We start from the raw sequence: 22,447 nt of genomic DNA on the forward strand, positions 1-22,447 counted from the left end.
ACTTAAATTCAGGGAATATCATTATTATTGACAGTATTTTAGTAGATCCTATGTTTACCAGTTTACTCACTCACTATACATCAAATTGAACTGCTTAATTTTCCTTATTCCTGAAGCATATAGTTTTCAGTTTCAGCTTTGTTTAAATTTATTTTGTTGATAAAGTCTATTTTTTTGTATCTGATACAGTAAATAAATTATATACTTTTTTCCACTGACCATGTAATATCAGAGTATATTTTATTTCCACTTAGTCCTTTAATAATATTATTTCACTTTCTTTTGGTGTCCATTATCACTATTAAGAAAATAGCTGCTATTCTCATAGTACTTTATCTCCTATTTTGAGATCTTCCTCTTGGCTTTATGTGTGGCTGTGTCATGTTAATATATTCAGGTATTGATTTTTTTTCCATTTGTTTCATTGTCCTTTCTAAATCTGAGAGTTTACTGTATTATATTTTATAAGTTGTATAATAAAGAATAATACATAGTGTATGTATATAATAATATATAAAAATATATATAGTATATAATATATATTACATATACACATATACACATATATTATATATATTATTATATACATATACTATATATTATTCTTTATTATATTACAGAAAATTCTCATTCACTTTGACCAAATTATCAACATTTCCCTTTTCTTTCTATTATCTCCTTCCAGAATGTATCCTTTCTACTGTTAATGTATAAATAAAGTCTGATATTTTAAAATACATTTGCTTCTCATTATTAATGGCATTTGTTCTATAAAGTCACCAACAACACTGGATTTCTGAACACTGAACCACTGCTTCTGCAGGAAATGCATAGTTAGGTTCCTATCGGTCTCTGGTCACAAGATTTTCATCATCTGATCAATACATAACCTAATTTCATGAGTGTTTCTGCACAGAGAAACGTTATTTAATACATATTGTCAATTAATTAACAGTAACATTGAGGACTTCCCTGGTGGCACAGTGGTTAAGAATCCGCCTGCCAATGCAGGGGAAATGGGTTCGAGGGCTGGTCCAGGAAGATCCCACATGCCGCAGAGCAACTAAGCCCGTGCGCCACAACTAACTGAACCTGCGCTCTAGAGCCCGCGAGCCACAACTACTGAGCCCACGTGCCACAACTACTGAGCCCGCGAGCCTAGACCCTGTGCTCCACAACAAGAGAAGCCACTGCAATGAGAAGCCCGTGCACCACAACAAACAGCAGTCCCCGCTCGCCGCAACTAGAGAAAGCCCGCGCGCAGCAACGAAGACCCAGCGCAGCCAAAAATAAATACATAAATAAATTTATATTAAAAAAATAAACCAGTAACATTGAACTCAGGGCCATACAGCGTTAGGACGCATGACTGAATGAAGCCCACCGTTAGGCACACCACGGCCTTCCTTCACAAGCGTTTCAACACGACACTTGCGGGCCGTTTTAAACAGCAAAATTGTCCTTGAAAACTCAATAGTAAATAGACCATGAAAAAAACACTTGTTCACAGTATGAAAGCTGAACCAAAAAAGTTGGGGTGTCTCCTTGTCCAACCTGAGCTGGGAACATGTACTTCAGGTCATACATTTCTCCCCACTCTGCACAAGTCCCTGAGTGTCTGCAAAACACCATGTGTATTGGTTGTGTGGTTCTATATAAATTCAGGAGAGTGAGTTTTAAATACAGAATCAACAAACAATGAGAATCAACTGTAATCAATTTTTCTGCAACGAAAAAAAAAAAAGAATAACACTAGCTCTATGCAAAAAAAAAATGACCTTACAATTATCATGTAGCCAGACACAGACAGTGAATACTGTATATTTCCATCTCTGTAATATTCAAAATTAGGCAATACTGACTTATGGTGACAGAAAGCCACATAATGATTACCTTTGGATAAGTAATGGCTAGAAGGAGTAATAAAGCATAATTATTATTTTCATAACAAGATCACAAGGAAAACCCATTTGGACTGAAGCCCAAGTTTCTAACTTCTAAAAATGTGTTAGATTCTTATCTGAAAATATCCACAATCATAATTATATTGTAAAATTATTTTAATATTTTAACCTTGTATAATGTCTTTTACATTCTGCTCTTTTATAGGCATTATAGGCACTTAGAAAAATAATATAATTGATGTGATTTTTTACCATTTCATGAATGTTTCATTATTGATATTTTCTATTAATTTTAAACTTTACTTCATTGTCTGAAGATGGAAGTTACATGAATAATAAATGGTGTTAACTTTTCTCACTTTTGAATATCTAGTAGGTACTACATATTCAGTCAGTGTAGGTTTCTATTTTGAACACTGAATTTAAAAACCAGCCTGATTATTCCCGAAAGAACATCTAGTAGCTAACACATGCTAACTAAAGAGTCTTGATAATCCCTGACTGAATGCCTATAATTCACTGGCCTATGTTGCAGCTGAAGTCAAAGTAAAATCAACCTGGTCAAAAATCAAGCAGTCTCAAAGACAGACACATAGGAAGCAAAATAGACAGAAAAAGTATGTTTTCACAGAAGATACTGGACCATTAGATTGGGTGCAGAGGGAACTGTGTAACCCTGGAGGCCTTAGAATTTTCTAGAAGACAGTTATTCATCCTTCTACTCATGACTCTTCTGTTCATTCTCATATTAGAAACTGAACCACTGGACTAATTATCCATTGTAAATTTGTAACCCTGGAGATATCAGAGCTTTCTAATAGAAACACTTTTGATTCTTTTATTTGTAATACCAAACACATCTCATAAAAGGCAATTAATGAATGTATACAGAATGGATAGATGGGTGGATGAATTCATGTGAAGCTGTTAAGAGCTCTTAGAATGAGAGGCCCTGATTTTGAACTTCTTAACACTTTTTTGGGTCTAGTCAGGAATCAACATTAGAGGGACTAACAACTACTTCAAATTCAAACCAATATTGATGCAAAAGAAAAAAAAAATCTCTGTAAATATAAGAAATGGTTAGACTCCTTTGTCTGTCAGAATTTTGATAGTAAATAGCACTTCTATATTCCAGACTCTGCTACAAATGCTTTGTATGCATTACTTGGTATAAACCTTAATATAACTTTATGAGATATGTACAGTTATTATTCCCATTTAACAGATTATACTTATCTCACAGAACTATTTTAAGTTTGTTTCCTTTGAGCTGAGAAGCCACAGATCCTAACAGTCAAAGGCTGAGATACTGGAGCCAGACTGCCCGGGCATAAATCCTGCACTGCCCCTTGATTGTTGTAAGACTGAGTTCTAGTAGACTGTCCAAGATGGCCAGTCTTAGAAAGAGCAGGGCATAAAATAGGTGATGGCTCAAACCAGAATAGTTTTTCATAACCATGACCATGGCAACATGGAAAAATGACATGGCAAGGCGTGTTATAGGTGTTTTTCTCTGTCATTGACCTATGCACATATTACTTGTTTTACTACTATAGTAAAACCTACTAAGTTACTATTATCCAGTAAATCTACTACTGTCTCAGCCTTTGTTAAGAATCACATGAGAAAGATATACTACTATTACTGTGCTGGTAACTAGGAATACCTTAATTGGCCTTGGACTGGGAATCTCTTTGCTCTAGACAGAATAAGCAATTGCGAGGATTTTTTTGTGTGTAATTGGTCATGTGGGAATTATGAGGTATTCATGGAATCTAATTGTTGAAAACAAAAGCTATTTCAATTACTTCTTCAATTCTTTAGGCTCAAGGAGCGGAATGAGAGGACAGTTTGTAGAAAATGTGTAGATTTTCTAGTTATCCAAGTAATGAAACAAGTTATCAATGGCAATCAAATGGCAATGCATGAGTTATCTGGTAAAATCTATTACATTAAATTAAATATTCTTCAAAACCACTTTCAAAAGGAGGAGTCATTCATACCTGAATAACTTTTTGAGACTGTACGTCAACAAGAAGGACTCTGTCCAAAGTTGGCTGTGCTACATAAATGAACTTGTCCTTGACATTGACAGCTGTGGCCCACACACACCTCTGGACTTCATCACCTTCAGCTTTGGGACAGACTTCATCCTGTAATTTAGAAAATAAAAATCAAATGAACATCTTAAATGATAACATGGATATAGCCATATTATGAGTAACATTAATGTTTGATATTCTATTACTTTTAGCATCAAAAGTTTTATATATATATATGTTAAATATATATTCATATGTTACATATTTATATATTTAGATTTATGTCAAATATATAAATATATAAAGAGTTAAATAAAACAGTATATAGTGCATATTTAAATTCATTAAATTTGTATAGGAATCAGTGTGAAATAACCCTTAAAATACATTTTATTAAGCCTTTGAATGCTTATTTATAGTAACATATAGTCTTTTCATTTGTCACTACCTATTCTTAGCTCAGTAACTGCAGAAGTACATAATAAGTCAAATATTTCCTCCCAAATCCCCCTAATCTCAAACTTCTTTACCAGACATTCTATGCCACACTAAAGTATATTTAGAGCTTCTCAAAACCTCAAGAGCTGCCCTCATGGCATATTCATGGGCTTTTTAAAAGCTACCAAATCCACTACACAAGACTGAAGGAGTTTTCTACTTTGTGGAGAACCAGAAACTTAGAAAAATGATAATAAGGTAGTTACTCGAAATGGTTATTTTATTTTCAATTTGGTATCAAGGTCAAATTTTATAAAGTCCTTTAAGCTGCCTAAGCCCTTTTCATTCTGCTCCTTTACCCTAGAACTACCTTCTGGTTAATATTGTGTATTTTGTGCTATATGGCCATAAAGGAGGCAAAAATTATCTTCTGTTTCTTCCTTCCAACATTCAGTAAGTGAATGTTGAAGGGGTACGTAAGCCTCTCTGATTTGTATGGGCAGACACACGGCGATTAGAAGAAATGTCATTTAGCTTGTTATTTTTGTTTCAGGTTTTTCTTTTATTCATTGGTCTATTGGTTTTTAATTCTCTCAATTTATTTGTAGTTAGAAAAACCACTGAGAAGAGAGATTTCTTGAATTATACATGAAATATATGTGTAAAGATAAACACTTACTTATATAATGATAAACACTGATTCCAATGTGTCACTTGTTTTATGGTTTATGCCTGATCACAGATTATCATGTCTAATTCATTGACTTGTATACTCCAGTTAGTAACTCATAAACTCAATTAGAATACTCTCTTTAATCTCTAATTCAAACCAAAACATTTATTTTTCAGCAGAGATACCATCCACCGTATATATTTAATAATCATAAAACAAAATCAACAAAATTTTCATTGTCAACACCACCTAAGCATTTATTTCAATGAAAAGATAATACTGAGAGCACATAAAGCACATTTGTCTTTTAGTAACTAAAATGACTACCACAATAACTCTTCTCAGGCAGCACAACCATAGTAGGTGTTTTTTCTGGCTTGCATAAAACTTGGAAAACAATGCAAAAACCAGAACACCTTGGAATGAGAAGCTTAGTATGTAGTTTGCTGGGGTTTTGTTTTGTTTTTTTTTTTCCAAACTTCAGATCTAATTCCAGAGGAGCTGGAGGATCCACTCATTTTTAAGATCCAGTCCAGAAGTTACCAGGTTCACTAAAATATCAGGGACATATAACACCAGGGAATTGTAGTGTTCTCTGAAAAGTACAAGTGTGACAGGCTTACAGGACATAAGCAAAAAAACTGAAAACTAAACATCAGGTGTATATTTCTGGTAGTTCTGGGGCGTTTGAATGAACTGCATTTCATAGAATGCACCACAATAATACTGAGATGACCACCAGTGGTGTCCATGGCACTCGTCAGCAGGCAGCACAAACCTGAAGGCAGAAATCTGTCCTCAGCACATGCCCAGAACACAGTACAGGATTGTATCTTCATTCATCAATTCACTGAAACATTATTTTCTACACCAAGCATTTTTCTTCAGAAGTATTGGGTTGGTCAAAAAGGTCCGTTCAGTTTTTTCCGTAAGATGCCTCTAGTAGCGCTTAGCTGTCTTTAACTTCATTCAAAACAATTTGTTAGATTGTACAGTGACAGCTGTCATATCAGCGTGCATTTAAAAAAAAAATTATCAAAATTGGTGAACTTGTGTGGAGCCATTTTAATATTGAAGATGGAAGAAAAAAAGCAACATTTTTGGTATATCATGCTTTATTATTTCAAGAAAGGTAAAAATGCAACCAAAATGCAAAAAAAGATTTGTGCAGTGTACGGAGAAGGTGCTGTGTCTGATCGAACATGTCAAAAGTGGTTTGTGAAGTTTCATGCTGGAGATTTCTTGCTGGACGTCGCTCCACAGGTAGGTAGTCCAATTGAAGTTGATAGCGATCAAATCGAGACAACTGAGAACAATCAACGTTATACCACGCAGGAGATAGCCTACATACTCAAAATATCCAAATCAAGTGTTAAAAATCATTTGCACCAACTTGGTTATGTGAATCACTTTGATATTTGGTTTCCACATAAGTTAAGCAAAAATACTTTCTTGATTGTATTTCCTCATGTGATTCTCTGCTGGAACGTAATGAAAACGTTCCGTTTTTAAAACAATTTTGATTTGCAATGAAAAGTGGATACTGTACAATAATGTGGAATGGACGAGATCGTGGGGCAAGCGAAATGAACCGCCACCAACCACACCAAAGGCCGATCTTCATCCAAAGAAGGTGATGTTGTGTATATGGTGGGATTGGAAGGGAGTCCTCTATTATGAGCTCCTTTCGAAAAACCAAACGATTAATTGCAACAAGTACTGCTCCCAATTAGACCAACTGAAAGCAGCATTCGATGAAAAGCATCCAGAATTAGTCAGCAGAAAACACAAAATCTTCCATCAGGATAACACAAGACCTGATGTTTCTTTGATGACCAGGCAAAAACTGTTACAGGTTGGCTGGGAAGTTCTGTTTCATCTGCCGTATTCACCAGGCATTGCACTTTCAGATTTCCATTGATTTCATTTTTACAAAATTCTCTTAATGGAAAAGATTTCAATTCCCTGGAAGACTGTAAAAGGCACCTACAACAGTTCTCTGCTCAAAAAGATAAAAAGTTTTGGAAAGATGGAATTATGAAGTTGCCTGAAAAATGGCAGAAGATATTGGAACAAAAGGGTGAATACAGTGTTCAATAAAGTTCTTGGTGAAAATGAAAAATGTTGCCTTTTATTTTTACTTAAAAACCAAAGGCACTTTTCGGCCAACACAATATCTTGAACATCTTTGACAACAACTTATTTCACGAGACTCAAACACTACCTAACACAAGTACTTGAGAGGCATGAAAAAGTGGGACCTAAGGTTGATGAAAGGATCTGAATATAGGAAAATTGTTTACAAATTATTTGCCGTTGTGTAAAAGCTCCCAACAAAACCTGTCAAAATAACAGAAAGCGTGAGTAACCTGACACTAAACTGTCAGTCAAAAAACAGCTGAACCAGGAGAAATTTCCACCCCTTTGTTTGCTACAAAACTATTCAACAGTAAAATAAACTGCTCTGCTGGGAATTATTTCCTATTTTTATGCTGTCCCTGACCAGACTCACAATCATTTTTATAAAGCCATTAAAAGTTTCCTGACAGTCACCCTGAATTTTCTTTGCTTTGCTTCAGGCCATTATTTCTGATTATAGTCTATTAGGTCCCATTTTACAATAGCACTCCTCTTTTTTCAGGTTACATAGATTAGTATTTATTTCTGTGGGTAGGAATAGTAGGGGAATATTTTTCACATGCATTAGGCATTCAGTGGGATAAAAGGAAACTAAAATATACAAGAGATGCAAAAGAAGATTAAGATAATATGTACTGATGAGGAAAATTGTCAGAAATTACATCAGAGTATCACTCAATCATTTTTATAGAAATGTATACTGCCATTGAGAGTTAAAGGATTAATAAGATTTTAGAGCTAATGAAGATGAGTCAATAATAAAAAGACAATTCTAGCTCATAATTAGAATTTATCTATTTCCCTTTGGGTTACTTCCATATTTCATTATGCATTTCCTATTTATGTATTATCTTCTTCCAAAATTTTAAAGGAAAATAAGATGTATCACTAGTGATGATGGAAATTTCGATTTAGCAATTAAAATAGGGTTGATGCTTCCTGATTTGCTAAACAGAAGTTATAGTTTGAGTAGATGGATATATATATACTCATCTTCTATAGGACTTGGTCATTTTCATATATTGTATTGATGACCTATTAAAAATACTTTTACCTTAAATCTCCAATTTCCCATCTTTCTTTCCTCCTTTTCTTCATAGTCAACCTCTGTGTCATTCATGGTGAGGATGAATGAATTTGTCACAAGTTCATCTGTTTACCTTGCATCCAACTCAACAAGTTTCTGTCATTATTCCTTCCTCCCATCCTTCTCTCTAATCATGGTTTGTCCACTATCTTTTGCCTGAAGACAGAATCTGCCTATATTTAAATTACAACTTGAGGTATATCTCCAGGTGTGTTGGAACATGCACATGCCCTTGTAATTTAAGTAAACATTATTTGGATTCATCTGATTTCCCTTTCAATAATCCATCTAATTCTCTTTAGACTTTTAACAAGCTGTCAAGAACCTTAATTCCATTTCTTGACCTTTCACACTAAATTGCTCATACTTCAAACTTGCTTTCCAGATCCTGTCTCTTCCAAAAGAGAGTTCTTGAAGAGTCACAAAGAGCTTCAGAATTTGCAATCATTGCTCTTCAGTTCTTGTTGGGGAACGTTTATTGAACACTTACTATGTGAAAGATATCATGCAAAGCTCTGTTTGGAAATAAAAACATGAATTTGAGTGAATGCCTGCTCTCAAGTTGCTTATAATTTCTGCCATATTTAGCTGTTTCAGACTCTTGATTCTTCCTGGAATGTTCTTTCACTCTTGTAAGGCGAGGATCAGCAAACCATGACCCCAGGCCAAATTCAGCGCACTGCTTATTTTGCTAAATGGCCTACGAACTAAGAACATTTTTGGGTATTTTTTAACAGTTGAAAAAAAGTCAAAAGAAGAGTACTATGTTGTGATGTGTAAACATCTGGTATTCAGGTTTACATAAATAAAGGTTTGTTGGAACACATCTACACCCATTCATTTAAATATTGTCTATCTCAATATCAAAAAAAGCAAACAACTCAATTAAAAAGTGGGCAAAGGACCTGAATAGGCATTTTTCCAAAGAAAACATACAGATGGCCAACAGACACATGCAAAGATGCTCAACATCACTAATCATCAGGGAAATGCAAATTAAAACTACAATGAGCCATCACATCACACTTACCAGAATGGCTATGGTTATCTTCAAAAAGACAGCAAAAACAACTGTTGGCTAGTATGTGGAAAAAAAGAGAACCCTCACGTGGCATTGGTGGAATTGTAAGTTGATGCAGCCACTATGGAAAACCATATGAAGCTTCCTCAGAAAATTAAAAATAGAATCTACTTCTGGGTATTTTTCTGAAGGAAACAAAAATTATGTTAATTTGAAAAGATATACACACCCCTAGGTTCACTGCAGCACTAAGTGCATAAATAAGTATACAACAAATCAGGTGACCTAAGATGTATACACCCAATTTGGATACCACATTGTGGGTTCACACAAGGATAGTATACAGATGCTCCTAGATACAGAGTGAACTATTGGGAATGAATGTTGCATCAAAGGTGGAGAGAGAGAGGGTTTGATGTTTGATAAATATGCAAACATATCATTAAATTTGAAAACTCCTAGATGTATTGTCGACCTGGTTCTCTCACTGATTGGGATCAGGTCATTAACTATTGAAAATAAATTGGTTTCAGTAGTTCTCATTGTTTAACTTTACTGCTTCTCTACCTATTAGGTTCCTAAGACTGGCAGGAGAGTCCGCTTTCTTGGAAGTAATTGAGAATTGGGAGGAAAGAGAACTTTTGCAAAAAGGAAAAAATAAAAAAATAAACCTTACTCAAAATGTATAACTGTATTCTTTGTTGTTCTCCAACAAATGACCTGTTCTCCAGCTAGAGTGTTCTCATCAAAATTTTATTAAAAAACCAGTGATTTTCCACAGCAATTAAAGAACGCATCACACATCTTACTAATCAAATTCTTTTTAATCTACATTTGGTAGTCGTATTTCCAACACCAATATGGCTCACCCTAATTACTCTGGGTCTTACTAATTTTCTTCTTGTCTGAATTTTCATAGCATTTATATTTGGTGCCACATAATTTGGCCTTTAATCATGTACTATCATCCCTGCCTAAAATGTTAGCCTTTGCTATTCCTGTATTTCTACATTTTACAGACATACTGGGGAAGGTACAATATTTCCTCAGTAAATACAAGTTTAAATGTCACTTATCATAGAAAAAAAAATGGAGAGGGGATCAAAAAGTGTATATTTCTCAAACATGTTGTTAAACACTATTTCATGTCATCCAGAATCATTGATAAACCGAATTCTAGAGAATCTTCAAAATATGGTCTGTGGATAGCTGCCTGTTGGCATATCGTTCCTTACCAAGCTGAGAATAGTACAGAAATAGAAAATAACCATTTAGAATCTTTTCTAACAATTTGCCATTGCTGTAATATCCATGAGCATGGTCAGTGGACCCATCTCCTTTAATAGGGTTTAGACAAGCTTGGGTGTGTCAGGCGTGCCTGGAGGGTTCTTTTCCACAAATCGTTTAAGAAGCTCTGATTTTGAGCTTTCTTTTCTTTTCTAGCTCTCTCTCTCTCTTTCAGATAGCTTTAAAATACATATATATCCAAAACTGTTGCAATCTGAGTCTACTGAGATAAATAGAAAAGTGAATGAAACACTTGACAAAATAGTGTTCACTTTAATAAATGCAATTGAATATAAATAATTATTCTCAATGAGAATTTGTTCAGTTTATCATGAATCAAAGAAATGAAACAAGGGTTCTTTGTACTGAACTGGAATGTTTAGATTATGATTTCCAGGAAATTTTTTTTATAATCATGAAGAAATATATATATATAAAGGTTGAGCTATTTGTGAATACACTAGATATAATGTATTCTTTTAATCTTGCTTTGCAATATAAAAAAAACCCTAGATCTTACAATAGCATGTTAAACAATTTAATATCCATGGTTATCTCCCTTATTGGACCATTTTTTTTAAAGTCAATGAGGTTAAATTACTTTTGTCAATTTTTAGTCGAGATCACTGCTTATAACCCAAGTGATACAACTGCTTATTTCTACAGTTAGATATATTCAATTTATCTAATTCTAGTTGCCATTTCATTTATGAAAATGTCATAAACAATCTAGTTCATATTAGTCAAAGCATAGGTAGTCATGGCAATTTAGGGGCTGATTTGCCTTAATTTGGCCTATATAAGAAAACTGTCAGATAGTATGATTTTGATTCTAGGATATCAACGGTACAAAGACCACAGTAAAGAAATTTTCATCCTTTCTTTTAACATAAGGAGAATGCATTTATGTCCTCCAATGTTATAACAAAAATGGAGCAGATAACACTATACAATCATAAACTGAGGACTGATTTCTCTTTAGCAGCAAAGTATTAGAAAGATTAAAAACACAGGCTTTGAGGTCAACCAGAATTAGATGTAATCCAGTTTTACACTCATATTAGCCATGTAAATACTCCTTTTAAGCTTTGTTTATGTCACTGGTATAATATCACCAATCACATAGGATTATTATGTTTGTTAAATGAAATCATGTTTGAAAAGGTCAAATGATCAATAAATGTTACCTGTTATTTTCCTATAGAAAATTCACTATGGGATACATTTCATGAAAACTATAATAGTCTACACATTTTTCATCCAAATATTTCATTTTTCAATTTCCCAAAATGTTTTGGAGGGAAGTTCACTGTGTATATTTAAGAATTTCAAAGAGTTACTTTAAATACAGAATGATGGTTGCATATGTGGTCAGGAGAACTTATTTTTCCCTTTATCACTTGTTAGTTCTATGATATTGAGCTAATTAATTGTCTTTTCTCATTTCCTTATCTAGAAATTGAGAGGATTAAATTAGAACTTGTCCATGGTTTCAATAAAAGAAAAAAACAAACAAACAAAAAAAAACAAAGCTATCTGAATTACTTCTACTCTGCTTAAACAGAAAATATTTTATCAGTTTATAGAAATATTATATTAGGTCCACCCATGTTGTTGCAAATGGCAGAATTTCATTCTTTTTTATGACTAATATTCCATTGTATAAATATACCACATCTTCTTTATCCATTCATCTGTTGATGGGCAATTGGGTTGCTTCCATATCTTAACTATTGTAAATAATGCTACAATGAACATAGAGGTGCATGTATCTTTTCAAATTAGTGTTTTTATGTTCTTTGGATAAATATCCAGAAGTGGAATTGCTGGATCATATGGTAGTTCCATTTTTAATTTTTTGAGGCGCTTTCTATTCCGATTTCCACAGTGGCTGCAACAATTTACATTCCCACCAACAGTGTAGGAAGGTTCCCTTTTCTCCATATTCTCACTGGCATTTGTTATTTGTAGACATTTTAATGATGGCCATCTTGAGAGGTGTGAGGTGAATAACCAATTTAAAAGTAAATAAATTTGTAGAGTGTTAAATTTCAAATGTCTGCAAAACATGAGAGAAGAAAGAACTCTAGATCTTTTGTCAGTGCAGGACTGAATGATTTGTGTGTCGATTATCCTGGTTCTTGTAAATGAGCCAGAATCCTGGGTGGGGGTTGGTCCAGGTGTCCCTGAGAATCCAGGGGCATGGACTTAAAGACTTTTGGAAAAGGCATAAACTTGAATAATGGGGAGACAAATTAAATATCAAGACCATAGGTTTCACATTAGATCCAAGAACCAGTAAATAGAGTTTGGCAAAATGTCCTTTGAATTGAAAGCTAACATTAAGCACTAAAGAAATTAGACAAATATGGGGAATATCAGGAAATGTAAATTTTATGGACCCACAAGGTTCATGAAGGATCAACTCAATTAAATGGCAGTTTAGATAGTTGGAATTAAATAATTAATTGTATTTAATTTCACTCCCCAACTTGTTGAAGATTTGATTTGTACAGGAGCAATGGTGCTCTTTCCTAACTTTATTTAACAAAGCACAATTGGTAAGTTGGTTAGATGGGGTGAAAATTTATTATTAAAAAATTCTTTTCTTACCAGATAACACATGAAGTTAAATGACCACACAAGAAAAGAAGAAGAAGAAAAAAAAAAGAATGGACTTTAGTATGTAAACCTCTCTTTAAAATGTTGAAAAGCTCATCAAAATTATGACATCACTATGAACACTGATGGATATCATGGAAAGATAGAGGTTACTTCTTCAAATATGTTCTGTACTCTAGTTTCTTTAAGTAACAATAGAGAATACTTGCTTAAATGGTCCTTTCCAGCTATTGATTAATAGTCAAAATTAAGAGAACTACTTTAAGAAGACTGGATTAATTTACATTGACGCTTCTTCATTTGAAGCATCAAGGTAAACTAATCCAAATAGATTCATTTAAAATGAGTCATGTACCACAATGTTCATTGCAGCTCTATTTACAACAGCCAGGACATGGAAGCAACCTAAGTGTCCATCAACAGATGAATGGATAAAGAAGATGTGGCACAAATATACAATGGAATATTATTCAGCCATAAAAAGAAACGAAATTGAGTTATTTGTAGTGAGGTGGATGGACCTAGAGTCTGTCATACAGAGTGAAGTAAGTCAGAAAGAGAAAAACAAATTCCGTATGCTAACACATATATATGGAATCTAAAAAAAAAAAAAAAAGGTTATGAAGAACCTAGGGGCAGGACGGGAATAAAGACACAGACGCAGAGAATGGACTTGAGGACACGGGGAGTCGGGAAGGGTAAGCTGGGACGAAGTGAGAGAGTGGCATGGACTTATATACACTCCCAAATGTAAAACAGATAGCTAGTGGGAAGCAGCCGCATAGCACAGGGAGAACAGCTTGGTGCTTTGTGGCCACCTAGAGGGATGGGAGGGAGATGCAAGAGGGAGGAGATACGGGGATATATGTATATGTATAGCTGATTCACTTTGTTATAAAGCAGAAACTAGCACACCATTGTAAAGCAATTATACTCCAATAAAGATGTTAAAAAAAAAGTAATAAAATAAAATAAAGTGAATACTGCAAAAAAATAATAAATAAATAGATAAATAAAATGTATTTTAAAAGCAAGCAATTTTGTTTTGACAGATTTCACTTCTCTATGTTCTGATCATATTACTAAAGCAAATATAGATTTTGAAATAAATAATACCTATGAGACAGATTATCAGGCAGGCAAAGAAATTACTTCTACAAGATAGGATTGAAGTAAAAACTTGAAGTTTAGTTTGGGGGACCATAAACCACATTAACAAACTGTCATTAAACCTTTAAAGGACTTTCATGTAGATTCTATTCCTTGATTCTTTGAAATTCTTGTATTAAAATGGAGTAAATTAAATTATTTCTTATTGGTATAAATCCGTAGGACACAAAGGAAACAAAGATAAACTTTTAAGGAAAAGGGTCAAACAATTTGAATGACCTGGAATGTCAGAAACCGTAAGTTCCCCTTTCTTTCTTTAAATGCATGGGTTTTGATAATGCACATTTTACAGATTTCTGTTTTTGGGGACATTAGTGGAGGACCGAGAGAGGTTTTATTGATTACCTTTCTAAGAATGCATTATGTAATCTCTTGCTCTGAAAGGCTTATTCTGTCTTGTAACTGCTTTAAAAATGTTGACGTACAAGCATGAATTGAGGGAATTTTATGATTGTTGCATTCTCTATATTTGTTCAATACAGCGTAACATCACTTAGGAACTGAACTTTTTTCTATGCAACATAATCTCACAATGCAGATGGCAAAGTGTCATTTTGATGGAGTTCTTCATCTCCCCATATTGTCCGGCAGAGGGCGCCTTATGTGGAAGGCAGGCTTAGTCGTTTTTTCCAGATTATTATGGACTGAAAAACATTCTGAAATGTGGTAGATTTACCTTCAAAAATTATAAGGCTCCTTAGAGGATAATTATACGCATGTGTACTTTTAAACTGTATTGTAATTCACACATTAATTTGTTCCACATAGGAACGCCTACACTGAGAATCATTACACTTTTTCAGGTCAACATTCTTTAAAAATTATTGCTTTATGTTATTAACTAGTTAATTATTATTATTGAAAATGACCTTATATTCTCTTTCTTAAAGGTATGAAGTGAGCGGATTCTGGCCAAATAATTTATACACATAGGTATTTTGCTATGTTTGTATCAATTAATATAAAAACCATAAAATACACCCATTTTAAAATCATATCTTGTAAACCTGTAGAAATAAATGTTACATAAAAATAATTTACTCCTGTGCCTATCTTCCTTATAGGTAAGAAGACAGACCAAATTTACATTTTCTTTAAAACTATATCTTTATTTATTATATTGCCTGCAGAATTACATTTTCTCTCATCTCTTTTCACTGACAAATCTGATAGGGGTTCTGCCACACTATCCAGCTCAGAAATATTCTTGAGTAATAATGTGAAGACAATATTGAATAAGAATTCACCGAAACTGCCTCTGTGATTTAGTTCAATGTAAATCCTTTATGTATGCAGATTATATAATCCGATATGTTATTTTTCTTTTGCATCTTTAAGCTTTCTAAATAATTTCAAAAGTAAACTATTAGACATAAGTTGATATTTTTGCAAAATTATATTCACAAATAACTATGCTGAAAGTTATATATTAAAGAGTGCCTTTTTAAATGAAAATGATACTAGTGTGTGGATTTTTAAATATGAGAAAAAAAAGAGTTTTAATGGGCAAAAATTAGCAGCTTAAATAGTAATGGGATGAACAATAATTTTGAGGTTTAAGTTTTGTTTTCCTTGAGAGTTTTATTATATAGTTGTATCTTAAATATAGATTTAAGAAATTTAGAAAACATATAACATCATTATATGATAAAGTACATGGAGAAATGCAAAACTGTCATTGTAAACGTTTAGCAATTTTTAAAAAAAAATTTAGTGATTCAAACATTTAATAAAATAAAATAAAGGCATTAATTTACTGTATTATTTTCCTTCTTGCACAGCCTCTCAAATTATTCAAACTGAGATTAATGACCTATCTAAATACGAAAAAGATATTAAAGAAGTGACAAGCCTTCAGTATTAAATTACAATTTTGACAACTATTGTTGAAATATAAAATATAAGCAATGAGAAATCAAGCAAGAGATCAGTTAAATAGACATTTTAAGAAAGAAAAGGAAAAGAAAAATAAGGACTAAGATTTAAATAAATCATTAAAATCATAAATCTAATCCTCAATATGATAATTACAATTAATCTTGCTACAGTAAGTTTTCAACATATTTAGAAAGAAGAAAATTTGGAAATTATCATCCTTCAGAGAGGAACATCACTAGAAAATATCTAATATTGATAGTTCAAGAAATATCATTCCTGAGCACATTACTTGAAGTGATTAAATGTAATTGGGGGCTTCCCTGGTGGCGCAGTGGTTGAGAGTCTGCCTGCCAATGCAGGGGACACGGGTTCGAGCCCTGGTCTGGGAAGATCCCACATGCCGCAGAGCAACTAGGCCCGTGAGCCACAGCTACTGAGCCTGCGCGTCTGGAGCCTGTGCTCCGCAACAAGAGAGGCCGCGACAGTGAGAGGCCCGCGCACTGCGATGAAGAGCGGTCCCCGCACCGCGATGAAGGGTGGCCCCCGCTTGCCGCAACTGGGGAAAGCCCTCGCGCGAACCGAAGACCCAACACAGCCAAAAATAAGTAATAAATAAATAAATAAAGTAGCTATAAAAAAAAAAAAATTAAAAAAAAAATGTAATTGGTTGCATGAAGTCAGACTGGGGATAGTAAGGCACAAAGTAAGAAACTACTACTTTTGTATTATTTTATTTTTACAATGCCAATCTATTACCTTGAATAAGTCAACAGGCACTTTTTTTGTGAATAAAACTCAATCTTAGTCCAGAAACTGTAGTTTAAGAGCCATAAAAGCTAGATTTATGTGATTTTTGTAAGTCTCAAGTAAAATGGTTTTATGTTTAAAGATATTTGTATGAATAATTTTTATGTTAAACTCTTCAGTTTTACCCTTAAGAAGTTTCTATTGAAATTCCAAATTACTATAAGTGCATTTCTTTCTCAAGTACAGAAAATGTGCTCCTAGGTGTGTATAGTGAATCCTTATATTTCATATGAAAACTGTGATGGCAAGAGATTGTTTGAGACACATACATAATTCTGGTCACATTTACCAAATAACTTGGCTGGTTCTTATTAATAATCTCTTGAAAACCTAATATGCTTTCTTAGATAAGATTACTTGATCCAATTAATATGCTATACAACTCCATTAAGGTGCTGTTGCATGATATACATGCTCCCCGTGGCTATCCCCCTAATGTTAGCCTTGCCTACTTCAAGCGTAACAGAAGCACAATGTGAGAATTTCATAAGAGTGTGATTTTTAATGAAAGATTACAAGGCCCCTTTAAATCCAGGGCTTCAAAGACCAATTTCATAAATTTATTTCTTTTAAAATCAACAGCATAATCTTCTAAGGAATAGTTAGAGGTAGTTTGCAGTACTCTCTTTAGGCAGCTCTTTGCAGGATATCATTGTAAGTGCAAAGGAAGCTCTTTGCAGGATATCATTGTAAAGAAAGCTTAAATTTTTATCATTCTAGAACTCTTTGTAAGTTAAGCCATGTTTGAATAGAGACCCACTGAGAAAAGAATAAGTGGGGAAATATTTCGAGTACCTTTCTGAAATATACAGTGGTATTGAATTCAAAAGGTTTCTTGATGGCTTCATGGAGAAATGAATTGTCTGTATTGTATAAAGCGGCTGGTGCTTTAACAATTATTTTTCTGGACAGAGTTTGGAGAAGTAGTAACTGGATTAGAAACAGAAGGAGATGCTGAAAAAGGGGTTTGGAAGTATTAGCAAGGAAATTGATAAATGCCCTGAAGGCTGCACTGCTTGAGAAGAGGGGAACGCCAGCAGAGAGAGAAGTGTGGACACAGCAGAGAGAGCTGTTTCCCCATTTCTAATCTCACTTTCAATTTCTTGATACTTGAGTATTCTGCACACTATGGACACAACCTGTTCCTATGTAAAAACTCCATTCTAATAGAGTACCAATCATATTCATTTATAAAGTCTAGGTAATTTTCTTATGTGGGAATTCCAAGCCTAGAAAATAGACATTTTAGAGGTGATTCACATCAGACTTTCTGCAGAAACTATGATCCTCTTGAGTTAGCATCATTTAAGCTGCATTAAAACCAGGAACAGAATCTTTGCATCCTAAAATATAAGACCCATACATGTGGGAATTCCCTGGTGCTCCAGTGGTTAAGACTCTGTGCTCTCACTGCCACGGGCCCAAGCTTGATCCCTGGCTGGGGCACTAAAATCCCACAAGCCATGCAACATTGCCCCTCAACCAAAATACACACACACACACACACACACACACACACACACACACACACATCTATATACTTAAGACCCACGCATGATAAGACTTGTGTGATTTTTCTTTCAAGCTCTTCTAGTCCTCACAAAAGAATAAATAACACCATGGTATGTATGGAGAACAGCAGCTGGATCTTAATAAGTGAACAGAGAAGGAAGTGAAGTAAAAAAGCATTGAAGATTAAAAGAGTTGTCGATAAGGTTGACAAAATACTTGAAAACCAGAAGAGTGAAACAGTTGGTAATCTTGCAAAAGCCTAATAATCGAAAAATTTTTCCAAACCCATTTCAGTTTGAGTTCTGAAGTTATGTCTGAGATAGAATCCTATTTGCTTGAAGTACATACTTACTGTAGGTGACAAGATGAAATCATGTATACAACTAGGATAAATATAGCAAGAATCCTGTCTAGTTAGGCTGCATCACAAAAAAAGGAAAAAATATAGATGAAAGTATAAATAAAAGCATGTTCTGTGAATCTTCAACCAACTCACTACCAAAAGCTGAAACCTGATGTAATCTGACACTGTACTAAAATTGAATTTTTATTTAGAGCAAGCAAACAGCATCTTCTAAGAGATTTGATCAAAGATTCTGTATTCTAAATATTTCAGTTTTTATCTAAACTTTACTAGCCAATGAGTTGTACTGGGAATTGCAATTCTCTTAATATCAACAGTGACTTTGAAAAATATTATTTTTATGTTTAATCCTTTTTTGTGGGGAAAAAATGATTCGAAAAGACTCATTTCCACTACTCACAATCAAGTGATTTATCTTCTAAAATCCAGAAGCACTAGCTTTCTTTTTTCTATAATAGAACTCCAAACTATCTTAGACTGGGCATTTGCACAGTATATTTTGACTGTGTGATCTTGAATTAATAGAACCATGAGGTTATGTTTACCCTGAAACAATTCAGTGATCAATTATTCTGTGAAACGTTTTTCACAAGAAGAACACTGTTTTGTGGGAATTGTAAAGCAAGGAGAGGTGAGGAGAGAATTAGATGTAAACATCTTTAAACTCAGGCAATGCATAAAAGAATGAATAGCCTAAGGCTCTAAGCAATGGAGTTTTCCTTAAATTCATTTCACAAATGTTACTTGACTACCTGCCATGTGCAAGTACATTGGGAATAAAAATGCTAATCAAAGTCTTGACTAATAGAGATAGTAAGATGTGGTGGGTTTTTTCCTATGTCAGCTTGGCTATGACTAGGCTATGTCGCTCAGTTTTTGCTCAAGAACTAGTCTGATAGAGAATGGATAAACAAGAAGGTCCTACTGTAAAGTACAGGGAACTATATTCAGTATCCTGTGATAAACCATAATGGAAAAGAATATGAAAAAGAATATATATATATATATATATATGTAAATATATATATATATATATATGTATAACTGAATCACTTTGCTGTACAGCAGAAATTAATACAACATTGTAAATTAACTATACTTGAATAAAATAATAAAAAAAGAACTAGTCTGGATGACGTTGTGAAAGTATTTGTGGAGGTGATTAACATTTAAAATTAGTTGACTTTACAGAGACACAGATGTAGAGAACAAACATATGGATACTTAGCAGGGAAGGGGGGTGGTGGGATGAATTGGGAAATTATGATTGACATATATACACTACTATGTATAAAATAGATAACCAATGAGAACCTACTGTATAGCACAGGGAACTCTACTTCATGCACTGTGGTGATCTAAATGGGAAGGAAATCTCAAAAAGAGGGGATATATGTATACGTATAGCTGATTCACTTTGCTGTACAGCAGAAACTAACACAACATTGTAAAGCAACTATACTCCAATAAAAATTAATTAAAAAGTAAATTAAATCGGTTGACTTTAAGTAAGACAGATCACCCCCCGGAATGTGAGTGGCACTCATGCAGTCAGTTGCAGGCCTTCAGATTTAAGAGTGAGGTTTCCCACGGAAGAAGGAATCCCGCCTTAAGGCTTCCACATAGAAATCTGTTTGAGTTTCCAGTCTGCCTATAGACGTCAGACTCAAGACCCCAGTGTTGACTTGTATCAGCACTCTGCTGGCCTAATCTGTGGATTTTGGATTCCAGACTGAACATCAACTTGTGTCTGAATTTCCTACTGCCTGGCCTGCCCTACAGATTTCACACACGTGTGTGCCACTCCATCCACCATTTCTGGAGCCAATTCCTTAAAATTAGGAGATGGAGACAGACAGTGATGGAGAGATATAGATCCAGATCCAGATCTGGACATGGATATAGACACTAATCCTATTGGCTCTGTTTCTCTGGAGAAAAATGTTCTCTTGACATAATACTCAACAATTTTCTTATGAAATTATTTTATAATTAGAAGTGAAATCTAGTAGAATGTGGCACCAAATAGCTTACACACTCTGAAATGAACATCTTCTTGTGTTTAAACAGAAACAAAATAGCTTCACATAAGAAACACGTTTAATTCAACATTTATTCTCAAAGCATACTGCCGTCAATTTTTCTTTTTTCTAGTGCTGTATACTTGTGTATCATGAAAGTGTCTGTGTATACATATTCCAATTATTTCAGCTTATCTCACATTAAGGAATAACAAAATAACAAAGCAATATGAAATAAAAGTTTATCTACTCTACCCTTTATTTCATATATATGGATTATAATAACTGAATGAGAAATATGTCTCTCTTTTTTGGTATAAACAAATGCCTGTATTCTGCATTTTACAATGTAATCAGGATGTAGTTTTAGCCAATTATCCATTCTCTATATTATTCTTAGTGCTTTAACAAATATATTGGTCAGCTAAAATGTATTTGTATTTTAATTTCAATATCCGAACAGTAGAAATGTCATAAATTTAAACACACACAATTTGATAGTTTCTCTCATCTTAAAAATACAAGTCTAACTTTTATTATACTTTTTGCTTAGTTTTCCATTAGCATATAGAAATTTTTGTAAATTTTTGTTTTATATAAGAATGCTAGTTTTCTATCCTTATATTTCTTTTTATTTTGCAGTATGAATTTCTAGAATAATCCCATGTGTAGGATGGCTGTAAGATTTCCAAGGGCTATGATTTGAAAAATCTGATGCAGTCAATTAGTTCTTAATAACTAATAATCCCTGCCTTGTCATTGTTGTGGATAAGCGTTCTCAGGTTGAAGGAAATGAGTTAAGGCTGTCATCACCGATGTTTGGTTTCTATCTCCTCTTCAATTTTAATTTTTTATAGAAAAGTATACATAATTTATGTATGTATGTATATAATTTCTCACTATATATATATGTGTGTGTATATATATATATATATATAGAGAGAGAGAGAGAGAGAGAGAGAGATCTACTTGTTTTAGGAGGAAGTCTAAGTAATCAAAGGTTTTAAAAAGAGACATTCAGGTAAGTAAACTTCACATCCCTATTTTCCAGACATGTCACAAAACTATCACATCAATTTTTCCTTGCTTTTTCAGCTTTAGATTCCAAATAGTTAGCTACAATGCTATCAATCCCATAGGAATCAGAAACACTCTTTTGTAAAATGATTTTGCTTTGATTTAAATAACTATTTTGATGCCACATTTCCAATATCTGTGTGTTAGCCCAAATTTCTCATCCATAATGTTTTTATAAAAATATACACATGTCATAAAATTGAATGACTTGCTTTATCAGAAGCAAATATTTATATTTTTATATGTGTTTCTTTACATATACAAACACCTTATTCAAAATGGATTTAGTCAGTATTGATATCATCTGTTATAAAAGAAAACAAAATTGCACGTACAATTTTAAGTGTTTTCATACTTGTTAAACTTATAGTTTAACAAAAATGGTAATGATTTTATTTAGTG

At 33.6% G+C, this 22,447-nt stretch overlaps 1 protein-coding gene across 3 annotated transcripts in view; it reads right to left on the reverse strand.

Moving 5' to 3' along the window:
- FSTL5 (follistatin like 5) overlaps positions 1–22,447 on the reverse strand; it is a 706,899-nt gene that overhangs the window by 75,198 nt on the left and 609,254 nt on the right. For all 3 annotated transcript variants that reach the window (XM_068542031.1, XM_068542030.1, XM_068542029.1), the window contains one exon: positions 3,911–4,060. In XM_068542031.1, coding sequence (XP_068398132.1) covers positions 3,911–4,060 — 150 coding nt within the window. The remainder of the gene's footprint in view (positions 1–3,910; positions 4,061–22,447) is intronic.

The sequence above is a fragment of the Eschrichtius robustus genome, chromosome 4 (genome assembly GCF_028021215.1).
Source record: "Eschrichtius robustus isolate mEscRob2 chromosome 4, mEscRob2.pri, whole genome shotgun sequence".
Classification (NCBI taxonomy): Eukaryota; Metazoa; Chordata; class Mammalia; order Artiodactyla; family Eschrichtiidae; genus Eschrichtius; species Eschrichtius robustus.